The sequence below is a fragment of the Rhinolophus hipposideros genome (assembly GCF_964194185.1).
Source record: "Rhinolophus hipposideros genome assembly, chromosome: 3".
NCBI classification, from domain to species: domain Eukaryota; kingdom Metazoa; phylum Chordata; class Mammalia; order Chiroptera; family Rhinolophidae; genus Rhinolophus; species Rhinolophus hipposideros.
This window is the reverse complement of record NC_138049.1, coordinates 46,765,464-46,791,847: the sequence shown is the minus strand read 5'-3', so window position 1 is coordinate 46,791,847 and position 26,384 is coordinate 46,765,464. Positions and strand designations below refer to the sequence as shown.

The window sequence follows — 26,384 nt, the reverse complement described above, 5'->3', positions numbered from 1 at the left end:
AATGAAGTAAGTGGACTTAAATCATTGTAAGGTTTTTATTTGTACAGTGGCAAAAAAAAAGTCTACCTTAAGGTAGGCTGTAATAAGTCAAGGATGAATATTATAATCTAGAGGAGTGATTATCAAGCTGTGTTCCTTTGACTAGCAGTTCCTTTGAAAATCTGGGGTTTTCTTAGAAGTGAAAATTCTCAGGCTTCCCTCAGACCTACTAAATCAGAAAATTTGGAGGTGAAGTCTAGAAATCTGTGTTTGAACAAGTCCTCTCCATGATTCTGATGCACACTAAAGTTTGAGAACCACTGCTTTAGGGAACTACTAAAAGAAAACAAGCAGGTATAATTAAAAACCTAATAGAATAGGTAAAATAGAATAATAAAGATATTGATTAATTCAAAGTAATAAAGGGAGGAATAAAGGAACAAATATAAAAATAAAATGAATAAAATATGTAGTAAGATTGTGCACTTAAACCCAACTATAACTACAGTCCCATTAAATGTAATTGAACTAAAATGCTCCAATTAAAAGACAAAGATTTTCAAACTGGACTTGAGACAAAAAGACACAATTTAAAAGGATTGAAGAGATGCACCATGGAAAGCAGGTCCATGGAAAGAAGATGATGGAATAGGTAAACACTATGCCTGCTGCCTCCCAGGATCACATTAAAATTACAACTAAATTATAGAATAATCAGCCTTGAGAATCACCTGAAGACTAGCTGAACGGAAGCCCTATAACTAAGGATATAAAGAAGAGGCCACACCAAGATACTTTAGTAGAGACACCTTAGTGGTGTAGGTCCACCTGAAGATTGAGGGGTCCCAGCTTATCCAGGCCAGGAGTTCTGTGCCAGGAAGAGGAGTCCCCACAGCATCTAGCAGCGAAAATCAGCAAGGATTCCATCTGTCCATCCTGGTGAGACAGAAGGCAGCTGGAAAACCCAGATATCCTCTCAAAGGGTCCACACATACTCGCTTGAAAGCACTCACCCTGGGTTCCAGCAGAGGGGCAGCAACTCAAGGGGCACCTGAGACATACCGGGAAAGACTGAGTTGTGTGGTTCAAGGCGAGGGCTGGAGGGACAGCCACCATTGTCTCTGTAGAGAGCCCACCTCACCTGTAGCCTACAGTAGGGTGCCAGCTTTCCTGTGTTGGACCCTCCCCAAAAAAGCCAAATTTGAGACCACATTAGTCTGGTAAAATTGTTAAATCCCTAATAAGACTGATCAAGATAAAATAGCAAGTACTGAAATTATCAAATCAGGAATGTAAAAGGAGACAGTACTATACATCCTGTAGATCTTAAAAAGATAAAAGCCTTCCAAAGACCTCAAGAAAGTGAAAAGATGACCCACAGAATGGGATTGCAAAAATATTTGCAAATCATATATCTGATAAAGGACATGTATCAAAAATATATATAAAAAAAAACTCTTACAACTCATCAATTCAAAAACCAAAAATTCAACTTAAAAATAGGCAAAGAATCTGAATAGACATTTCTCCAAACAAGATATATAAATTACCAATAAGCTCATGAAAAGATGCTTAACATCATTAGTCATTAGGGAAATGGAAATCAAAATCAGAATGAGATACTACTTCACATCACCAAGTTGGCTAAATAAAAAAAGACGGATAAATTTTGACAAGGATGTGGAGAAATTGAAACCTTCATACATTGCAGGTGGGAATGTGAAATGGTATAGCTGCTTTGGAAAATAGTCTCATAAAAATTTTTACACGAATGTTCACAGCAGCTTTGTTCATAATAGCCAAAAAGTGGAAACAACCCAAATTTCCATCAAGTGATAAACCAATAAACAAAATGTGGTATAGTCATAAAATGGAATATTATTCAGCTATAAAAAGGAATGATCACAGATACACGCTAAAACATGGATGAACCTTGAAAACATGAAATAAAAGAAGCCCATCACAAAACCACATATTGTATAATTCCATTTATATAAAATTTCTAGAATGGGTAAATCTATACAGGTAGAAAGTAGATTAGTGTTTGCCTATTGCTGGGAGTGGGGTGGCTTAGAGAAAGATAGGGAGTGACTGGTAATAGACATGGGGTTTTTTGGGGGGTGATGAAAATGTTCTAAAATGGATTGTGGTGATGGTTGTACAACTTAATGATTATTCTAAAAATCGCTGAATTGTATACTTTAAGTGGGTAAATTGCATCTCAACAAAGCTGTTAAAATATAAAAGGATATTATGAACAACCTTACACCAAAAAAAGGTCTACTTAGATGAAATTTTCTTTTCAAAATTTTAATTAAATGAACACAAAAAGAAATAGAAAATATGAATAATCATAATCTATTAAAGATATGAATCTGTAATTTAAAAACCTTCCCATAAAAAAAAATGTCAGGCTGAAATGTTCCACAGTGAATTAATTCAAATAATACTAATCTTAGACTTTTTCAGAAAATAGAGAAGGGAGTACTTCACAACTTTTTTAAAGAGGGTAGTATAATCTTGATACAAAAACCCGACAAGAGCATTATAGAAAATGGCAGGCCAATTTCTCTCATGAACGTAAATGCAAAAATTCTGAACAACATAGCAAATTGAGTCCACTTTTCTTTAAAAAAGATAACAAATCATGACCAAGTGGGGTTTATTCCAAGACAGCAGTTTTGGATTAACAATCGAAAATCTGAAATTCACCACATTAACAAATAAATAAGGAAAATCGCACGATTATCTTAATAGATGCAGAAGGAGCATTTGATGTAATTTAATGTCCATTCAAGAAAATACACCAAAACTCTTAGTAACGTAGAAGTAGAATTGGGTTATTCAATTTAGATCATCGAATACATCTGTCTCATGTGTCCCTTCACCCAACCAAAGGGCATGTTCTAGAGCCACACTGAAAAGAAAACACTAATGTGTTTGTTTAAAGAATGCCCAGGGCATGGTGGAGCTGACTTGGAAGGAGCCTGGGTCCTTGAATGCCCAAGTGGAGCAGAACTGCTCTGCTCCCCTGGATGACTCATGTCAGCACCATCACATTAGACACACTTAAACAATTTTGTTCTTTAAACCACTGATGACTGTCTTCTTGTTAACACCTCTTAGCCCTACCCCTACAGAACATGGCATGAGATGTAAAAGAGGAGAAATTTCATTTGTACACAGGAAGAATACTTGATGATCAATGATGACCAAGCATCAAACATGTTTACCCAGGGAGGTTATAGAGTATCTGTCCATGCAGATCTTCATGAGGAAGATTGAATTGCCCCACAGTGATATGGGGCCAGCTTGCTTATCAGTTTAAATTCTGGCATTTGCTAGAATAAAAAATCACTGTTTTCTTTTGGTACATATCACATGACCAAATTTAGCAGCTTTAAAAATGCTTGAAGCTGTGCTGATTTATATGTTTGATAGATGGGTGTATGCATTTACATTTATTATAATTACTGATATATTTGAACTTATTTCTACCATTCTTTTTGCATCCTTTCTTCTCTCTTTTCCTGCCTTCTATTGGATTTAAAAGACCCATCCCTACTCCTCAGCCCCAATTGTTTAGGAAGCTGGTTGCATTTCTATTCTTTCAGTCGTCACTTTCAAATTTTTGACATACATTATACATTTTTCTAGCAGAATCTAATCAGTACATATTTCTCTTCTAAATATACCTACTTTAACTTTATCAAAGCCTGCTTTAACCTCCCATTGAACACTCTCAAAACCTTTTTAAGCTAATCTATCTTTCTCTTAGAGCTTAGATTTTACTACATTTTAAACGTATAAAGGGGGGTCTTTTGTTTGTTTAGAATCAGTAGTTAATTTCATGTACTTATTTTTTAAAAGCACTATTAAGCAATTCTTGAGAATCTCTCTTCTGAGACTTTAAATGAGGGCCCAGTGCATGCCTGATACAGAGTAGGTGCTCAGTAAATGGAAACTACCCTATCACCTCCCTCCCAAAATAAACAGTTATTTGCCTCTAACGCTAGAATGAGTGCTCAGCAGGCATGGATTCCTCTGGGTTGGATCCACTTCATGGACGTTGTCAAAGACTGACCTTTTCTTATGTTAATTTTGTGAATACGGTACTTGACTGTGTAGCAAGCTAAATGGTGCAGGATTAAATGTTCTCATTTCTGAGCTGTGAAGTGTTGAAACTGATCAGCAAATGAAGGCAGAATGTCTATACTTTGGGAGAAGAATCAACCAGTCTGTGTTGCGGCCACTCTTGGCTGCCAGCTGGAATGCAGCTGTTAAGGCAGCTGTTTAACTGTTTGCCCAACTTGAAAGGACACTGCCAAGGGGTAAATATTTTTCATAACATTTTACTTTTGCTAGGAAAAACAACAGGGCGTTTTCTTGAGCTCCGGCTGTGTGCCAAACATGACAGATTTATTGCTCAGCAGGTTCACAACCTAGGCTGAACATAGATGCTCGTTTCCATTAATATTTATTTTAAAATAAATAGGCTCCCAAAGGAAGCCTCTACACAAAACGTCTCTACAGCTTAATTACTTGTTGAAATGGCAGCAGATTAACTTGAGAAAATAAAATATCTCTGAAAGGAAAAACTTTTTCAAATCTTAGAAATATCAAAGGAAAAAAGGAAGGTTTAAATATTTTAAACCTCTTTAATGTAGCCTAAAAATGACTTTATTTACCACTACTTGTCCAGGACGGGTCAGGGCAACAGGAGCACAGAAAATACATCATCTACTGAATCCCTGCAATTCTGAGTCCCATTCTGGGTCCTTCTGTGAATCTATGTTGTCATGAATATTGACACTCAGCACTTACTAAACATTGTGTTGAATTTGATAGGCTGTGAACTGTTCTATTTTATTTAATGGCAAAAGCATTATGAAAAATGTAAACATTCAGAATTAAGAAAATGCATTCAAATGCGTACGTATGATTTTCTTCAAAACCCAAAAGTGCATGGATCATGATTATGTTAGATAGCTCTCCACTATCAATATATTCTCCCTAGTCAGAAGCTCATGGATTCAGTAAAGCTTCTGGAGAAAAGTTCCAGGCATGTAGGGGGATCCTGTGCACACCTATTGTCTGTTCCAGTTGAAGTGACATTAGATGTCAGCAGTAACCGCCATTCATAGCACTTAGTGCTACAGCCTTTATAAAGACTACAGGGGCCGGGCAAGGGGATGCATTCTCTTATAATAAACCCTCACAGTCAAAACTGGAGCAGACATGATTCTGAATGTGAACTTGTTCAACCTATGGTCAATGGAGATTCTAATCTACAGTTTCTCAACTGTTTACTCAGGTAATTAAATCAGAAATGACAAAAGTCTAGTCCAGCATATATTTCCACAAAGTTGACATGATTTCTTGGACAATGATAGCCGAAGTTTCATACACTGGGTAATGGTTATGGAGGGAGTCAGCCACAAGCTATGTGCTCTTCTTTTTCAGGGATACAGAAAAACAGTAAACGCAAACCATGGACGAAATTTATAAAGTTGCTTCCACAGAAAGGATTCAGATATTGGAGAAAGAGCTGGCTGCACAATTGACTGAACTGAAGTTTGAGATAGAAGAACGGGGGACCCTTCTGGGAACAGCTCATCGAACTTACAGGTAAATAGTGGCAGCATGAAGGCATAGTCTTTAGAGTCATTAACCCCATTGTCACCCCATAATCTCCATCAGTCCCCCCTCTTCTTTTTACTTGGACAATTGTCATTATCTCAAGCTCAGACTTACTGCTCCCCGTAAGGTTTTCCAATATTTTAGAATTATTAAGGCATTTAGAGGCAATGTCCTACCAAAGAAAGTGGAAAAGTGCTCTTACATTGCACAAATATCATTGTCTCAAATTTCCAGAAGCTATCATGCAAATCACACCCAATGAAAAGAGATCTAAATTTCTCCAACAATATTTTAATTAAACTTGACCTTGATTTTGATGAGAAATTTCAAAACAAATACTGTTAGGTATTTGGTAGCAAAATGATGTTCTATTAGGAGCTATTCTATAGGTAAATCCTGCCAATGACAGCAATTAAATTCTTTTAGAGAAACAAGGTAGCCTGAATGGCAAGTCTCATGGGTCCTGGATCTTTATATCCCTCTGTTTCTGTTACCTCCACAGTTTATCAAGAGGAACAATTGTAAGAACTCTGTTAGGTTGAGTAGTTGAGTAAACAACATGGATGGTGAGGGGTGGAGAAGGAAGATCAGGAGAAGAAGCAGTAAGTAGGTGCATTAATATCTCATTCCAAAGATGATTCTGAAGCACTAGTATTTAGTGTGTTTTCTAATTTAGTATTTAAAGCCCTTGGGTGTGTGAAACAGAACAAAGATTGTGTGATGAAGTAGAAAGGTAATGGAATCTTGCAAGTTATAATTTCTCTCAACTTTGGTTTCTTTATTCAAAAAACGCAGTTGAAAATATGCACCTTGCCTACCTTATAAAGATCAATTGAGATAATGCATGTTAAAGCACTTTGAAAACTAGAAAACACTATGTAAAGATCGTGTTGATATTATTCCAACTTAAATGTCAGGCAAGTGGCTTCCTACTCTACATTCTGGTAAGAAAGGCTCCTGAAGTCCCTTTTAGGACAGAGTGATGGGAAATCTCTGGATACCTGTATTTCTCTCCTCCTCCAATAATCCAACAAATACTTATTGAGCACCGTCTGTTTGCCCGGTGTCGTGCTAGGTTCAAAGAAAATGGAGAATGTCCACTCCTAATAATCACTTTACCATTCGCATTCCCCACTAGACTGAAAAATCTATTGAAAACTGAAGGATAACTGTACCTTAGTCTCCTTCCTTCTTTCCTTCCTCCCTCTTTGTTTTTTTCTTTTTTTTCATTCTTTTTCTCATTTTTCCCACTGAAATCCAGACCATTGTAGTTGTTTAGTGCTTCATAGATGTTTGCTGCATGAATAAATGAATGAATGTATGTTGCATGAACAATGCTTGATGAACAAATGACTGAATCTCTTTGTGGGCTGATGTACGTACCACTTATGGTCACCAATCTCTTCTCAGTCATTCATAGATACTTTGAGATTAACTGAGAGGAAAGCTATGATTTGAGTAAGAAAGGGCTGGTTGGGGAGACTAAACACAGGACTCCACCCAATCTCCCAGTGTGCCAAAGAACTAGAAGAAAAAGAACAAGAAGAACAGGGAAGAAATGCGTTTCTTCTATTTAGTAAGTAGCTGGTCCTTTTCTAGTTGGTTACTGCTTGTCCACCTCCATGAGACTGCAGCCAGGATTCAGGTACCCAGGAATCACAGAAATTATACCTTTGATTTATCAATGCTTTTACTTTCAAGGCCCTTTTATAGTTTGCCTCATTTTTTTGTTTGTTTGTTTGTTTGTTTGTTTGTTTGTTTGTTTTTTCCATCAAAGCCAAGATGTGCGGAGATAGGGGAGACATTATCTCTGACTTCAGTTGGGAATTCAACACAAATGGCTCCATGGATTGCTTAGGCTCACCTGGCTTAGGGATCTCTTGACTGTCAGCCTTGTTCTCTATTCACAGGACCACTTCCTCCAGTGGGGAGAACTGCTGGCAAGTGTACAAATTAGCAGTCTATTTTCATCCCCCTTAAAACTTATCCATGGGGATTGATAGGGCCATGAGAACAATATTAACCTAAACTGAACTGCCTACAATATCCCTCAGATCTTGAGGTGGCTTCTCACATGAGTTTCAGTCCCATCCTCAGAAAATGGCAATGCACCTGGGTTGCTGTCCCTTAATGTTCCCAAAGCTGCTAAGGCTTGGGGTGTACCTTACCCCAAATGAGGAGAGCTCCCCTCTTTCGGACACAGGGTCCCATCCTCTTATTGGGCACCCCCAACTGTGCTACGCGTGCCTCCACTTGTCGGAGCCCGTGGCCCAGACAACTCCCTTGTGACTGGGTTTGGACAGCTGTCCATGAGGCTGCGGAAGCAGGCACTTCTGCTATGTTGTTTCCTCGGGATAACGAATTTTTCTGAAGCAGAAAGTTTGTTTACAATAGCTTCCAAAGTATTTCATGTTTGATATTTAAGGGTCATTTTCACCCCCAGATCACTGAGCAAGAACATTAAAAATAAGAACATTCTGTTTAAATGATAAGATACTGATTTTATGTGTCAACTAGCATGAGATAAAAGTCTGATGAGCACAATGGTGGTTAGAGATTAAGTTACTGGAGGAAATAGAGGCGAGAGAAAGAAGAATGCTCAGCATTATGCCCCTCCTTGTACTCTGGATTTGGAAACAGGGAGGCAGAGAAGGGACAGAAGCAAAGACTACGTTTGTGTGGGGACAAGGAGAGGAACTGGCCCAGGGAAAGGTGTAGCAAACATGAGGTATTCACAGGAGAGAGCTTGACTAAGACAGAAGCATGTGTGGCCCTTACCCCCTAACAATCCCATGGAATATGATATACCTATTTAAAAATGAGCAGTTGTGAAGAGTTACAGGTTAATCAGTGCCTACCTATAATCTGATCTATTGTAGCCTCTATAATTACAGCCTCTATTGCATAAACCTTTCTGCAGCTCTGTTCGAATACCAAAGGATATTTCCTACTATAGAAGAGAAAGAGAACTGGCTCTAAAGAAAACTTTACAGGTGAGTAAGAGAGTGGGCTGTTTCAATACGATAACAAATTAAATTGTGTTCACGGTTGGAAATTCTTTGCAGGCAAAGTTTGTTTTTGCAAACAAAGAGCTGATGCTATTGACACCGTTTGTGAAAACAGCCCAATACTTCCCTCACTGCTGGAACAGGGCAGGCTACTACTTCTTTGGAGCTATCTGATTTTTGTGGTGTTTTAAACTTGAGGGTTCCTTGATTTATGCTGTTAAAATTTGTTATTTGGAAATTTAGGTATAACTGCATACTATAGTGTATAAAAACTGTTAGAAAGTGTATGTCATTTTCTGTCATAAACACTGATGATTTTATTTCCTTTTTTCCCCTTTGCCTGCTCTGTTGCCGGCCGAGGGGTCGGGGTCCAGGTGGCTGAGTCAAAGCCACTTGTTATTCAAGCAGATGTCATGCAGAGGGAGCTAGAGAGCTGCCTAAGAAGAGAGTACACTCCTGAAAATTTACCTTTGCTTCTGTTGCAGGTAAGAGTCATTTTGTAATTTGAAAAACACGTCTGGAATTTAGTAGAAATGTTTGAACAAAGCTGGCTGTCTGGTATATCCTCTGGCCAGGGTAGGATTTTCTCTGCATGTGTGGTTTGCAGAACGGGGATAGTGTAGATGCTCCTTTTTGTTAGTGACCCATGCCATAGTTCAGGTCAGGTTAGTTACAGTCACTGAACAAGTCACTAAGTTTCTACGAATTGCTCCTGGTGCTGGTACTATAAGGCAGTGCAACATTGACTAAGACAATCTCAGGCCTCAACAAGCTGATAGCTGACCTAGGAAAGATATTTCTGGAATTTTATCTTAAGAAAATAACTCAAAACATGGGGGTAAACATTTTCCATAAACTTATTGTTGTAGCATTGTACTAATAAAAGAGAAAAAATTGGAATTGCCAAAACGTCTACTAATAGGAGAAAGAGTTAAGAAAAATAGTGTGGCACTTGATAGAATATTGTTCTGCCACTAAACATTTTTTGCATAAGGAATATTTATGTTATTACATAATTAGTTAAAAATGTGTGTGTGTGTGTGTGTGTGTGTGTGTGATAATAGTGATGTACAGAAAAATTACTTAAAGTACATAGACCAAATTTTAGTAATCACTGTCTTTGGATGACAGGAAAATGAATTTCTTCTTTTTTCTTTTATATGTTTTCTAAATTTTCTATAATAAGCATATATTGTTTTGATTTTTAAAGTTCTTTGTTACTCTTAATAAATGCATCACAAAGAAACCAAAGATGTTGAGATTCTATTTGAAACTCCAATTATTGTCATTATCTTCATTCAGGATTCTTTGTCCCTGTCATTTCTGGCATTTTTCGTTCCTTTTTGTAGATCAATGGTTCCATTGGAGAGAGAAAGTGTGGAGATGGAGGACATTGGCAATGTTTGGAGACTGTTTTGGTTGTCACAGTTTGGAAGGGGAGTGGGTTGCTATTGATACCGTGTTTCCCCGAAAATAAGACCTACCCGGACAATCAGCTCTAATGCATGTTTTGGAGCAAAAATTAATATAAGACCCGGTATTATATTATACTATATTATAGCCAGTATTATATTGTTATGTTATGTTATGTTATATATATTATATATATTATATTTATATTATATTATATTATACTATACTATATTATATTATATAAGATCTTATATTAATTTTTGCTCCAAAAGACTCATTAGAGCTGATTTTCCGACTAGGTCTTATTTTCGGGGAAACAGGGTATCTAGGGAGTAGAGGCCAGGCATCCACTAAACATCCGACAATGCATAGGAAACCCTCACCACAAAGGATTATTTGGTCCCAAATGTTAATAGTGCTGAGGTTGAGAAACTTTGGTAGAGACTAAGTTTCTATATGACATCATTTATCTTCTGCCTAAAGAACTTTTTTGTTTGTTTGTTTTTTTCAAAATAGAATTAATAAGTTGATATCTTTATTCTTTTTTTACTTTAAAGATGACGTTCCATTGTCTTCTGGCATGCATTGTTTTCATTTCCTAACATAGTGTGTCCTTTATTCTCTGGCTGCTTTTAAGATTTTCTCTTAAAAGTTTTAAGCAATTTGATTATGAAGTTCCTTGATAATGTTTTCTTTGTGTTGTTCTTGCTTGGAGTTGGTTGAAGTTCTTGGATTGTGATTTTATCATTTTCATCAATTTTTTAAAAAATTTCAGGCATTATTTTTTCAAATATATTTTCTCTCCTATCCCTCCTTCTGGGACTCCAATTATGCATATGTTAAATCACTTCATATTGTTCCTGAAGTCACTGAAGCTCTGTTAATATTTTTTCAGTCTTTTTTTCTCCAGTGGTTCATTTTGCAGTTTATACTGCTACATTTCAAGTTTGCTAACATTTTCTTCTTCACTGTAATGTGCTGTCAGTTCTGTTCAATAAAGTTTTCATTTTATATATTGTATTTTTCATTTCTAGAAGTTCTATTTAATTGTTTTTTATATTTTTCATTTCTTTCTGTATTATGTTCACATTTTCCTTTCAATCTTTGAACATACTGAGCATATTAATAATAGCTCTTTTAAAGTCCTTGTTTGCTAATTTTATCGTTGGTGCCATTTCTGGGTCTGTTTTTATTCATTAATTTTTCTCCTGTTTGTGGGTCATATTTCCTTTTTCCAAGTCTAGTAATTGTTTTTTGGATGCTGATATTGCAATTTTACATTCTTTTTTTTAATGGAAATTTTATTTTATTTATTTACTTTTTAAGATTTATTATTATTATTATTATTGGGGAAGGGAAACAGGACTTTATTATTGGGGAACAGTGTGTACTTCCATGACTTTTTTCCAAGTCAAGTTGTCCTTTCAGTCTTAGTTGTGGAGGGCGCTCAGCTCCAGGTCCAGTTGCAGTTGCTAGGCAGCTCAGCTCAAGGTGCCGTGTTCAATCTTAGTTGCAGGGGGCACTGCCCACCATCCCTTGCAGGACTCGAGGAATTGAACTGGCAACCTTGTGGTTGAGAGCCCACTGGCCCATGTGGGAATCGAACCGGCAGCCTTTGGAGTTAGGAGCATGGAGCTCTAACCTCCTGAGCCACCCGGCTGGCCCCAATTTTACATTCCTAAATGCTGATTTTTTTTTTCTGTATTCCTTTAAAGAGTGTTCAACTTTATTCTGGCAGACAGTTAAGTTATAGATCAGCTTTATACTTTCAAGGCTTAATTTTTAAGCTTTGTTAGAGCAGGTTTAGAGTAACCTTTATAGTAGGAATAGTTTACCCTATTACTAAATTGTGACCCCTCTGATGTTTTCACTGAATGCTCCAGGTGTTCGGTGAGGACTCTTCAACTCTGTCTTTTTGGCACTTTTATTTCCTATCCTTATATGAACTCTTAGAACTCTTCAGTTTACAATTCCCTAGTCAGTTATTGTCTGCACAGCCTCATGGAGTTTTACCCACTGTATGTATAGCTTAATAGCAAACAACTCAAAGGGATCACTATGCAGATCTCTGCATAACTTCCTCTTCTTCAGCAGTCTGCCCTACAAACTCCAGCTGATTTAGCTCCCCAAACTTTCATTTCTCTTTTCTTATTTCCATCGTGCTCTGCTTAGGATTCCCTTTCCTATTCAATGGTTCAGACATTGCCTTCTTCAGGCAGAAAACCAAGGGCCATCTCATTTGTTTCTTTTCTCTCAAGGACTACAGTCCTGCATTGCTTGTTGTCCCACATCAAAAAGCAGTTGCCTTGTGTATTTTGTCCTATTTTCTAGTTGTTTATGATGGAAGGATAAGTCTGGTGCTACTTATTCCTTCATAGTCTGTATTGTTTTTATTATCAGAAATCAAACATTTTTTAAAAGAGTTGGCTTATTTAACTACTTTAAAGTATAAATAAAAGTTCTGGTCTAAGGTTAAAAGCTATAATCTTTCTTGTAATGTACTTTGTATTTTAGACTTATAACTTCAGTTTTTAAGAAATTTTAAGCGCAGCTTTAGACAATTTTACAGGCTTTTATGTGACTGCTAAAATTGTTTGCTGATAAATGAAACTACAGTCTGTTCAGTTGGCAACAGAGCATATAGATTTAGAAATGCCTACTTGCTTTATCTAAATTTGAATGACATCTTGAGCCAGGTTTCTTATTTTTATGATCTTCATATAGAAAAATCCATCTTTCCAAAATAACCAGACTGATTTTCCTACTGTTAGTGTTCTTAAGAGTTAATTCAATTTTCCTATTATAATTGTATTCTAAGTGTTAATTTTTGTCATTGTTGTTAAAGTATTACACAGAGAGAATTACCCAGCTGGCCCTGAGTAAATATTTACACATGCTTAGGTGGAAGAGGTTTTGTCAGCACAGTAAGATCATGGAGCAGCTTTATCCTCTTTACAAGGTAGGAAGCCCATGAATAGAACCTGTGGGCTATTTTTCATAATGGAAAGAAAATGATCAATAAGCTTGTCAATGCATTATTATTTTTTTTTTCAATGCATTATTATTAAGTATAGCCATTATGCTTGTGTATTAGACCTCTAGACTTACTCGTCCTACATAACTGCAAATTTGTACCCTTTGGCCAACATCTCCCCATTCTCCTCCCATCCCCAAGTCCCTGGTAATCACTCTTCTACTCACTGCCTCTATGAGTTCAACTTTTTTTTTCTTCACATTCCACATATAAGTGAGATTATACTAGTACAGTATTTGTCTTTGGCTGACTTATTTCATTTAGCATAATGTCCTCCAGTTTCATCCATGTTGTTACAAATATTAGGAGTTCCTTGTTTCTCATGGCTGAATAATATTCATATATATATAAATATTCGTATATATGTTATATATTTACATTTTCTTTATACATTCATCCATCAGTGGACTCTTAGGATGTGTCCATATCTTGGCTATAGTGAAAAGTGCTGCAATGAATATGGAAATACAGATATCTCTTTGTAATACTGATTTTGCTTCCTCAGATATATACACAGATATATTTAATTTTTTGAGGAATCTCCGTACTGTTTTCCATAATAGCTGTGCCAATTTACATTCTCACTAACCGTACAACTTGTCAATGTTTTAGAAATCATGACTAAAGATGGGAAAGGGACTAATCGGTGCACCTACTTGCCTATTCTGCCTGTGGCAGGAGGTAATGGTACCTACTTTTATGAATAACATTTGCGGGAAGCTTTATATAATAGGAAATGAATTTCTGTTCGTAGACTTATCCTCCTCTGCAATAGGTAAAAAGCTAAGCGCCAAATCCAGTTACCAAACATCCTTATGCACTGACTTTTTGCTGGAGTCTCTCTCCTTCAAAGTCCTAAGAATATGACCACTGCCTTGTCAGTCAAATTCAGAATATAAAATAATTTTTATATTCCAAGAGCCCCTTATTTGCCCCCCAAACAGTATCACCCTATGCTTGGAAGCAAATGACACAAGAAAATAAGGCTTGCGAATAACCAAGTTCTGTGTTTGCATCTCTCTTAAACAGAAACAAGTTGCATACATTATGCAGGAGTCCAGTGACGCCCTTCAGAGAGCTGAAAGGTTGTCTGTTGCACAAGAAAACTTCCTTATGGGAAAAAACAATCCTCCTAACCTCGTGACACAGGAAGACCTGACTATTTATACAAAGTGGTTAGTGTGTCACCTACACTCACTCAGGACTATTTACCACTACCTACAGGTACGTGAAACACAGTTATATGATGACACTGCTCCCTCCTGGGATGGTCACACACTTGTCCCCTAGTTTGGGATCATCAGTTTCTGGTATTTCACCTGCCCTGCAAATGATAGTAAAATAAGGGGTCACTAGCTTTTTTCTTTGAAATCTTTGAAATATTTCTTTTGGAACCTTGCTGTAATGAAATCACTTCATTAATTTAGCTTTCTCAAAGATGTCTCTGTTGTACTATTTCACATTCACTCTACAAGTTGTTGTTTTCATCATCTTGTTCAGGATTTAGGCTCTCCAACGCAGAGCCACGTTAGTATTCCACAGTGTCTAATGAGGGTCTAATATATGCCCGGTACATGTCTGGGGACATGTAGGGAACATATAGTTCTTAATGAAAAGTAACTGGGTCTCAAGATGGTAGGAAAAGGGGCCAGTAAATAGCCAACTTAAATACGATGTGATGAGAAAGAATAGAGTAAGTATAAGCACAGGGTAAAGAGAGTCACAGAGGAGAAGCCCTAAGCCAGACTGGGGGCCTCAGCAAGGAGTGGCATGATGACATTTCCACTTTGGAAAGATTGTTTTGCCACCTATTTCTTTTCCTACTCCTCTAGACCTTATCTCAGTGATACCACCAACCATAGAGTTCCCCAAACCAGAAACCTGGCCGTCACCCTGGCATCACCGCTCCCCAATCAGTCACTGTGGGGTCTACCTCGGAATCATCGCTCCCTAGTCACATGCTATAATAGCGATGTGCTCATATATCTGGGTCCCCAGTAAACTGTGAGCTATTGAGGTTCGTCCATGCTTTATTCATCTTTGTATGCCCACCATGGCACCTTGTCCATTATGGGTGCTTGTTAATGTAGACCTGCCTAGAGGTTTAGGTCGCCTAGAGTTGGTGATATAGCACTACGTCTCCCAGCTGCAAACTTTATCTCTCATGATTGGGCAGGTTTCTGAGGCCCACCTCTTCCTCCCTCCTCCTCTATCAAAGCCAAGAGCTGCTCCTGAGCTAAAATCTGGAAGCTTCTGTGAGAACTAAATTGACATGCAGTCTCTTGGTTGTGCTCTTCTGTAGGCCCTCCAGTATTTGCCCATCTCCAATGTGCTGAGTGCAGCTGTCAATGAAGTCCCCAAGGTTGGTCAGGAAAATGAAAAGGCCCATGTCAGTGACATCAGTCCTGACCCCCAGGCCTTTGCATCTCCAGGCCCTGTGAGTACCAGCATTTCAGGTAAGAAATTAGTCTTCTTTCCCCTGGGGTAATATGGAGGAAAGGGGATTATGATTTTGCACATGTGCTCTTTTGTCACATGATCTTGCTCAATATTTGTCTACGTGTATACCAAAAAGTTATTATCTTCTTAATAAACAAGTGTTAACTTGATATTTTCTGATGGAAAAAGAAACACACCAGTTCTCTTAGACATTACTATTTCCATCTTTATAAATGGCAAATTAAGAGAGAGGGAAAAAAGCAATGAACTTGAAGTCGGGAGAACTGAGCGCTACACCTGTTTCTGTGTGTGGCCTCACTACAGTCCCGCAAGCTTAGGTCATTTCACCTCCTTGGTTCTCAATGTACTCATCTCGAAAATAAACCTTTCAGATGAAGTGATCTCTAAAATCCCTTTCATTTTTAATATTACATGATTCTAAAAGACGTTCCTTATCTGAATCACTTTAATAGTCTTCTTGCCCTTATGCTGTGTTATAGGTGACTAAGAAATCTGATCAGGTGTCCACTCTGAGTGACATATTTGCTTGGGGTGTGTACCTAGTGCACATGGAGAGGCAACCAACCCAGCTGTAGGCAATCAGAGAAGGTGTCTTGAAGGAAGGGAGTCCAAACTGGGTACTTAGAGATGAGTAGGAGTGAGCCAGGCGAAAGGAGGTGAAGGCTCTCACCTTCTTCTAATTTGCTGGTTAATTTATAAGCCATACTCTGTTTACCACAAAGGACCAGAGGTAGTTCTGTTCCCGCTAAGTCACTCCCCAAAGGGCCTGTTGTGTTTCTCTTGCAGGCTGTGAGAAGGGAGCCAGGGGTCTCTAGCCACGTCCCCCAGAAAGCCAACACCAAGAGTTTTTCAGACAGGCCTGACCAAGTGGGGTGCAGTCTGTACAGTGTGGCAGAGAAGGTTGGGCAAGGAGCAGAATGTCCCTCCCTGTCAGCAGAGAAGGCCCTGCCTCCAGTTATCTCAAAGAACTCTCCTACTTACCTTCCTGATTGGTGTTCATTGGTCTTAATGCCCTTGATTTTGGATTTTTCTCAGGGCCGATGAGAACAGAAGCTGCTTTCGTCCTGCCCCAACACACAACAGCAACAGAAGAACTGAAACCCCAGCTAAGGCTTCTGCTCTCCCATTTCAATATCCAGTATGACGTGGAGGAGCTAAGGGACGCTGCTAAGGAAATAGAGCTTTTTTCCATGGTACTTCATGGATTGTTTCTTAATACAAATATAGGTGTTCCTGAAGGAAAACCCTAATTTTTGCCACAAAGTGGGATCTTTATACCGCCACAATTGTTTTTAGAGCAGTAAAATGTAGTAGTAATAGGTGAGATTTAGATTAGCAGTTGAACTTCCACTCTGTAAGAGTGAGTCATGGCACCCTGGAATATTTAACCCAGAGGGATTGTAGGATTTAATTTTCTAAAGAACTTAAAGAAAAATGTAGGCTATAGTCCATGGTAGACGATGTGAACATAGCCAGGATTTGGCAAATTTGCATGGTGGAGTTGTCTAGTGCATGGAGTTGTCTAAAGCCCTTCAATTCTCAGTGTGTTGCGATAACTCTCCTGTGGCCAAAATGCTTTATACTCCATAGAGTGTATGCTGTGTAGTGATTTTTAAAGTCATGCACTCTGCTCTCCTAAAACACAATGTGGTACAACCTTAAAAAAAAAAAAGAAAAGCTTATATTATCAGAAGCCATGTTGAATTTTTTGTAAAGGGAAAAATAGGATTATGTATAGAGAGCTTCAAATTCATTATACGTTTTCAGTTCGAGTTTCAACAGTAAAAATGTTTTTCTAGTTCTGGGTGTGTAATATCTGAAGGCATATATATTTGCGAGATAAAAATAATAAATTGATTGCTCCAAACAGGCAGGAAGTCAATCTGAATGTTTTTGAATATTCTTCACATAAGAAGGATCCACTGTCTCCTCTATCACCCTTCTCCTTGACCTTGCAGTTTCCCTTCCCTTTTGGTATTTGTTCCAGCGTGATTTTATTGGGATTCTTTCTATTAGCATGTCACACAGGCTCGTTAAGCTCTCTGGAACCAGTGGTATGACATGTTCTCTGGTTCCTTGGAAGGTGACGGTGTTTGGCTGTTGTCTTCTCGTCACGTCAGCAGCAGCACTATCTTCAACCGGGCATTTCTGTGGGATATCGTTACCCTCATTCTCACCAAGTATTATGGTAGACAGAAACCAGAACTGGAATAAGATCGTGTTTCCACAGAGTCGGAACGAAGCAAAATAAATTGTAGCCCCGTAGACTACCACCAATGATAGCAAAAGAACGTGAGGCTGCCGAGCCCTCCACAAAGCCGACTTGCTCACAAAGAAGAGCTTGTCCCCTTTCCATAGTGACGCTTTCCACGTTTGATTTCCTTATGACAGTATTATGTGCTCCCCAGATAATCAGTCACATTACAATCTCTTGGTGCATGAAGAGTTGCTACATTTGGATATATTCTAATATACCAGGGCATACTCTAATGCTCTAGAGCAGGGTCACCAAGCTTTGCAGCCCACCTCCTATGCTTTTAAAATGCAGTTTTACTGGAATACAGCCATGCCTATTCATTTACATATTATCTATAGTTACTTTCCCACTACAAAAGCAGAAGTGAGTAGTTGCAAAAGAGACTTGTATGATCTGCAATGGCTAAAATATGTCTTTACCATCTGGCCCTTCAAGGAAAAGTTTGCCACTGCAGCTCTAGTCTAGCTCTCTTATTGAACTCCCTGCACTGACAGGTATGGTCGGCATCTGTGCTGTCCAATGTGTTAACCACTAGTCATGTGGCCGTTGAGTACTTGAAATGCAGTTTGTTCAACTGAGGAACTAAATTTGAATGAGTTGACATTTAAATGTGAAAACAGCCGTACACGGCTAAGGGCAACAGGATCGGACAGTACAGCTTGGGAAATACCAGCATTAACTGAAAGAACGTTTAGTTCTGTGACTCATTGCACTCGCTCTCTTATTCCAGAAACCTTTGTGGAGGCCCTAGCATGGGCCAACACTGTGATAAGTTGTATGTGTGAGTGTGTGTGTGTGTGTGTGTGTGTGTGTAACATAAGATTTTAACCATTTATAAGTGGCATTAAGTACATTCACATTGTTGTGTGACCATCACCAGGTGGTTGAAATTCAGAGCCTGTGCCCTCATGAAACTTCCAGTGTAGTGAGGAATCATGATACAGTGTGGCCATGATGCAGTAATGGGGGCACTACCATAGGCTCAGTAGGCCTGGGCCCACTCTGGAGAAGGGAGGGAGAAACACTCTGCATTTCGGCAGTAACGAGTTATGTCATAGAAAGCGTGGTAGCCTCAGTCTGAAAGTGCGATGTGAAGAGATTGGCTGAGGTACCCCAAAGAATTTTAATCGATCCTAATATCTGGGTCCTTTTTTCCAGCAACATCATGGTCAGGCTTCTGACAACAGGATTTATCTAACCCTTAGATTTCTAGTTTACAAGGTGGCCAGAAAAAGTGAACATATTTCCAAAAGTGACCAATTTATTTCCCATTTAGGGTCTGCTCAAAATACATATAAATATATATAACATAACATATATATTATGTTATATATATAACATAATTTCCAATCTTTGGAGCAGATACTCAGAACAAGTAACATACACACACAATTATGGTAATGAGCTGACTGAATACATGTACCTCACAGGTATATACATTTCAGGTCATGTTACTGTCAACCATGAATTAGTTTTATGAATTAGTTTGACTCTAAGACTGTTTCAGAGGTGATCGGTAGCTGTTTTTGAAATTGCCTACAATCAGACTTTTTTCCTGGTCTCTACGTCTCTCTTCTTAATCCTGTTTAGGTTTCCCAGAAATTTCATAGCATCTTTATGGAGCAACAGAGAATGCAAACATTTCCAGACTATGATACTGGGAAAGCTAAAGTGGAGAATTTTGATTTGCCAAGACCTGGGATGGCCTTGAAAAAGAGAGCCGACTGGATTTCCTTCATAAAGGTGAGAAGACCTATGGTGTCATGATGTCAGTAATGTCACAAAGTATCCTCCAAGCAGGCCAGACAACCTGGCCGCACCATGGCCATCAGGTTCCTGCTGTCCCCTCTCCTTATTCCCTCAGCAAACTGTCCCCGAGGACAAAGGGTAGGTGCCTGCCCATCCTCAGGAGAGGCAGCTCACAGGACATGACCTTGTGTACCTTTTATGGAAGCTCCCCTCTCTATTGGGTCAGAACTCCCTTCTTGTGGTTAGGGAGCATGGCTGCTTGCCCTGAACAAAGGATAACACTCGAAGGTATAATTGCGTTGTGTAAATCCAGCTCAAAAACTATTTATTGGGTACATACTGTGTGTCAGGCATGGCCCTTGGTGCTGGAGATACACTTCACAAGTATGAAGTACACAGATTAAGCGAGATCATTGTAGGTAGTGGTAAGTATAGTCAAGTCTCGTTATTTGGGGTGGTTATGTCCTATAACGTTACCACGAATACTGAATTAACAAATACTGAACTGTTGCACGTAGCGGAAATACAGGGTTAGGTTCATGATCTGATCAATACGTAACCTCGTTTTATGTGGGTTTCTGTGTAAAGACACTAATATATGTTATTGGTTCATTAGCATTGATCTTGTGGCCAACAGCACTATACCCCATGTGTAAACGAAGCTTATCAAAACATGTATTTCTTCTATAAGACACATCGCAGCCTTCCTGTACTTCAGAACACGAGGCAGCACTTCAGCACGATGCGTGGAGTCCATTTTAATCAGTGAAATCACCAATAAAAAGCAGAAAAGTATAAAAATTGGGTGCTACATAGACCACGAAAAGGACACTTGTTTATAGCACGAGAGCTGAAATAAGGCAGTGTCACCTAGTTTGACCTCAGCTGGGAATGTGGAATTGGGCGACTCAAATTTTTCACCATTCTGTTCATGTCCATGAATGACCAGGAACGCTCTGCTGGTATTGACTTTGGGGTTACAAGTAAATCTTAGTAAGTAAGCAAGTTTGCAAATATGGGATTCTTGAATAATGAGGGTCACCTGTATTATGAAAGAAAGAAAAGACTTATGTGATAAAGGTGGACAGAAGGAAAGGAGAGAAAGCATTACTCCTAAATCTGGGGCTTTGAGCAAATAAGTGTGGTGGTTGGTGTAGGGGAACCAGAATTTCTGTTTTAGATTGCTACACTTGCCATCCAAGTATAGATAGATATCAAGGAGATAGTTGGATATAACAGGCTGGAGCTTGGTATAAATTCACAGTTATCAGCATTGATGTATTCATTTAGCCATAGAACTAATTTTTGAAATATAGATCATTAATGTGAAAGGTCAAGTTTTACATGTGGAGTCACAGAGTCTTTATGGGCAAACTTCTCTTGCCCCATAAATCAAGTGCAGCGCCTAACACTAATGGATTCAGGGTCCCTCCTGCTCATAGACGGTGCTGTGTCATCCCCAATGGAGCTACTGCACCAACAAGAACTGCTGCTGTCATCTCCACAGGTCTGTGAACCCACACAGACCCTTTCTGAGACTTCACATGCTCTAGCAAACTTTCTAGCATGGAGGCCAGATCCCATTTCCCAGAATGGGAAGATCCCAGAAGGTCTTTGGATCTCTTTGCTTGCAACTTTTTATTGAGAACCATTCTGCTATGTTGTAACTTTGTATGTTTGCCCTCTAGATTAAGCCGAAATGTGATCCTTGGCAAAAGAAGCTTTTGTCCAAACTAAAAGAACGAAGAAGAATAGATGTATTAATGCAACTCCAAGCAAAGTTTTTGAAGGTAAGAAAATAACCATATTCTCTTGAAGATAAAAGGTCTTGCTAAAATTGTTCTCAGAAAGTTGAATTTTCTTTCCCTTTTAAAAAAATATTAGCCATGAATTCACTATGAAGCCTTTATTTGGAACTTCCTAGTCTAATTGCCAAACTTTTATAATCCTGTTAGCTTTCAGTAGAGAGTAACCATTGTCAAGAGTTAGGTTTTAGTCCAGTTTTCGCACTAAGTTTCTGTGTGATATTGGTCTAGTCACATAACTTCCTTGATTTTAGTTTCCTCCTCTATGAAACAAAGATATTAGGCTAAATTATCTTATTTTTATTGTGGCAAAATACATGTAGCATGAAAGTTGTCATCTTAACCATTTTTTACTGTGCAGCTCAGTAGTGTTCAGTAGATTCACATTGTTGTGAAACAAATCTCCAGAACTTTTTCATCTTATAAAACTGAAACTCTATACCTATTAAACAACAACTCGTTATTTCCTCTTCCCCACAGCCCCTAGAAACCACCATTCTACTTTCTGTATCTAAATCTAACAACTCTTAGACACCTCATATAAGTGGAATCATATAGTACTTGCCTTTTTGTGACTGGCTTTTCTCACTTAGCATAATCTCCTCAAGGTTCATCCATGTTGTGCCACGTGACTGGATTCGCCCCACCCGCCTTTTTTTTAGTTCTATTTCAGGAACATTTATATCAGCTTTATTCACAATAGCCAGAAGCCAGAAACAACCTAGATGTCCTTCAGTGGGTGAACTCTGATACATTGATACCATGAAATAGAAGTCAGCTTTAAAAAGGAATAAACTAGTTATATACCTAAAAACCTGGATGAATCTCCAAAGAATGATGTGAGTAAAGAGTCAATCCCATCAAGACTTTATGAGTCCATTTATATAACACTCTTGAAATGACAAAATTATAGAAATGGAGAACAGATTCATGGATTCTAGGGATTAAGGAGAGAATGGTGAGGAAGGGAAAGGAGTGTAGCCTGAGGGATCCTTGTGGTGGTAGAGCTGTTCTATATTTTGACTATATCAATGTCAATATCCAGGTTATGATATGGTACTATAGTTTTGTAAGATGTTAACACTGAGGGAAGCGAAGTGAAGGGTACATGGGCTTTCTTTATATAATTTTCCCCCTCTTTTCTTACATTGTGATAAAATAGATATAACATGAATTTTACCAGTTTAACCATTTTTAAGTGTACAGTTCAGTGGTATTAAGTACATCTATTTTGTTGTGCAACCATCACCACCATCCATCGCCAGAACTCTTTTCATCTGGCAAACTGAAACTATTCATTTGATGCCAACTCTCCACTTCTCCCTCCCGCTCACCCCTGGCAACCACCATTCTACTTTCTGTCTCTATGAGTTTGACTATTCTAGGTACCTCATATTAGTGGAATCAGACAGTATTCTTTGTCTTTTTGTGATTGGCTGATTTTACCCACCCTAATGTCTTCAAGGTTCACCCAGGAACCTTGTTGTAGAATAGGTAAGAATTTCCTTCTTTCTTAAGGATGAATAACATTTCCCTGTATATATCCACCACATTGTGTTTATTTATTCATTTGTTGATGGGCATTTGGGTTGCTTCTACCTCATGACTATTGTAAATAATGCTGCTATTAACATATCTCTTTGATATATTATAAATATCTCTTTGATATATATATATACATATATATATGTATATATATATATATATATATATATATATATATATATATATATATATATATATATATATAATATCTCTTTAAGATCCTGCTTTCAATTCTTTTGGATATTTACCCAGAAGTGGAGTTGCTGGATTATAGGTAATTCTGTTTTTAATTTTTTGAGGACACTTTATACTATTTTCCATAAGTAGTTGCAGCATTTACAATCGCACCAACGGTGCACAGGGTTTCAATTTCTTCATATCCTCACCAAAACTTATTTTTTCTATTTGCCATCCTAAGGGATATAAAGTGATATTTCACTGTGATTTTGCTTTGCATTTCTCTAGTGACTAGTAATATTGAGCATATTTTCATGAGCTTGTTGGCAATTTGCATATCATATTTGGAGAAATTTCTATTGAAGTCCTTTGCCCATTTTTAAATTGGGTTATTTTTTGTTGTTGTTGAGTTGTAGTTCTTTGTATATTCTGGTTGTTAACTTATTATCAGATATATAATTTGAAAATATGTCCTCCTGTTCCATAGGTTGCCTTTTTACTCTGTTAATTGTATACTTTGATGCACTGAAGTTTTTAAGTTTGATGTAGTGACATTCGTCTATTTTTGCTTTTTTATATTTTTTTTGCCTGTGCTTTTGGTGTCATAGCCAAGAAATCATCACCAAATTTAATGTCATGAAGATTTTCTACTGTTTTCTTCTGAGAATTTTACAGTTTTAGGTCTTATGTTTAGCTCTTTAATCCATTTTGAGTTAATTTTTGTGTATGGTGTAAGATAAGGGTCCAGCTTTATTATTTTGCATCTCAATATCCAGTTTCCCTACTACCATTTGTTGAAGAGACTGTCCCTTCTCAGTGAGTGGTCTTGGCACCCTTGTTTAAGATCATTTTCATTTGACCATATACTCTAGGATTTATTTCTAGGCTCTCTATTCTATTCCATTGGTCTATATGTCCAATTTATGCCAATACCGCACCATTTTGATTATTGTAGCTTTATAATATGTTTTGAAATCAGAAAGTATGAGCCATCCAACTTTTTCTTATTTTCTTAAGTATTTTGGCTATTTGGGATTCCTTGAGATTCTGTATGAATTCTATTGTGAATTCTATAGTAGAATTCTGTATGAATTCTACTGCAAAAAAAAAAAAGAAGAAGAAGAAGAAAAGAAAAGCCATTAGGATTTTGATAGGGATTGAGCAAAATGATCTTTCAGGTTCCTTTTTTATATTAAAATGATTAAAATATAGTAAGACATGTATCACTGAAGTAGAAGTGTAGTTCTGGAACTATCCTTCCATTCTTTACCTCTAGCAGAGGAGAAAGAACATTTATTCAGCACCTGCTATATGCCAGGCATTCTTACAGCAATCCTGGGAGAGATGCCGTTAGTTATTATTGTTAGGTTGACTTGTCCTGCTCTGTGTGAAAAAAACAGGATTCCAGCAGGGATACAAGCCCAGGTCTGTGCCCTTCCTAAGCCTTCTCCTCAATCTCCTTTCAGCTTCCTAACAGCAGACAGAGTTTGTACCCAAAACTGATAGGTGTTTATCTTTTCATTGCTGTCACAATGCTTATTGAGGTCTCACCTGCTATTGTGTTTAGAGGGTTGTCACAGAATTTTAAATGGGCTGCTATGTGTATTTGAATACTTACAGTGTTGAATGGATGAGCATACCTAAGGGAATCATGATTTAAATTTTATTTTTTAATTGAATAAAGTCCCACCTGGGGCTTCCTTTTTATTCATGTGTACATGACAAAATTCTCACTAAGAAGAAGGTAATAACCCTTCTCCAAACCGTTTTTTTTTCCTCTCTGTTCTGCTCAAGATTTCCAACCCTGAGCGAGTAATGCAAGTGCTCCAAGATCATGCTGCAAAGACAATCGCGTTGGCTCTGTCTCTTCCAACTTCTGTGGCTTCCCCGGGTTTGCTTCAGTGCAACTATGACCAAATCTGGGAGAATATTTATAGCAACATCAATCTCTACCAGGTACCACAGGAAGAAAAAACCAATATGCCTTTCTGTTCAACTCATTACCTGTGTGTAGACCTTAGAAATTTACTTTGGCAGTTTTTCAGAGACCCTTCCTCCAAAAGCCCTATTACCTAACCAGGTTGGTTTTCATTATAAAAAGATTAAGTGCTAATTTAAAAGAGGGATGTGAAGAGGTGTCACATAAGATGTTGTTGCTGCCGGGACATATACTGAATCCATATACACCAATGCAAAGTGGTACACTCTAGTTCTAAACACCAAATGAGGTGGACAGTTGTTAAATATTGTGAGGGTTGAGACTGAAAGGGGTCCCCACAGGGTTGGTTCTATTGAGAAAGACCTCTTGACAGTGGAAGAAATTGATCTGGGCTTGAAGGAAGGTGATGGTGGAGAAGGAAGAAGGCAGTGCATTCTAGGAGGGAAGCTTGAACCACAATGCAGAGGAGAGACTTGTGCATGGAGTGTCAAGTCTGGTTAAAAAAAATAAATAAATAAAGCTGTTCTTTAAAAAAAAAAAGTCTGGTTTGGCTGAGCGGGAGATTCATGTGGAAATTGAGTAAAGAAAAGTTTTTTTAGGGGGGGAGGAGGGAGCAGCTTGTGGATGCCCATAAATTCCAGACTCAGGAAATTGTGCTTTATCCTGTAAAGCACAATTACAGGATAAAGGCAAACGATATGTACAAAGCAGTATTTTTTAGGAAGATTAATGTGGCAGCAGGGTGTTAGTTGGATTGAAAGAGGGAGAAATGGGAGGCAGAGAAGCCAGTGAGGTAGGTACTACATAGGATAGGCATGAAATTTGGCAATGAAAAGAAGTTTCTAGTCAAAGCTAGTGGATATTTTTTTTTTACAATGGTCCCATACATTTTTGAAGCTAAATATAATCTGTTATTATTTGTTGGTTGCTCTAAGAGAAGAGTTTTGTTTTATTTGCTTATTTAAGATGGGGAGACTTGATGTGTTTAGTTATAGTCTGAGGGGAAGGCACAGTGGAGAAGAGATGGAAAATATGAAAGGGTAAATTTGAGAAACTAATGACCCTGGGGAAAGAGGAGGGGATGGGATGAAAACAACAGGTAGAGGAGTAATTTTGAGAAAGGGATAATGGCATCACTTCCCTTGAGATGAATGAAACACAGAATTTTCAGGTGCAAAAAGACAAGATGGGAGAGCTTGTGGATGGCCTGGCTGTCTCAGAGAGGGAGCGGAGGAAGAGGACGTCTGCATTAGTGAGGTCCGGTGAGAGTGGTATGTGAGGAGGTATCACTGTGGGGAGGCCGCCAATGAGAGAAGAATAGAAGGATGGCCATAGAGTGAAGAGGGCCCAGATGAAGTAAGAGGGCGTGAATTTGCAG

The 26,384-nt window shown here is 38.2% G+C and overlaps 1 protein-coding gene across 1 annotated transcript; it reads left to right on the top strand.

The window, feature by feature from the left end:
- Positions 1 to 5,470: 5,470 nt before the first annotated feature.
- On the top strand, positions 5,471 to 25,769 carry LOC308494242 (uncharacterized protein C6orf183; the record flags this gene model as incomplete). The annotated part of the gene is made up of 9 exons (XM_081041793.1): positions 5,471 to 5,607; positions 8,540 to 8,612; positions 12,886 to 12,999; positions 14,104 to 14,298; positions 15,377 to 15,530; positions 16,570 to 16,727; positions 19,382 to 19,534; positions 21,229 to 21,330; positions 24,862 to 25,769. 9 exons carry the CDS (start codon positions 5,471 to 5,473, stop codon positions 25,141 to 25,143), a joined length of 1,368 nt encoding a protein of 455 aa, XP_080897919.1. The 3' UTR covers positions 25,144 to 25,769.
- Positions 25,770 to 26,384: the final 615 nt, after the last annotated feature.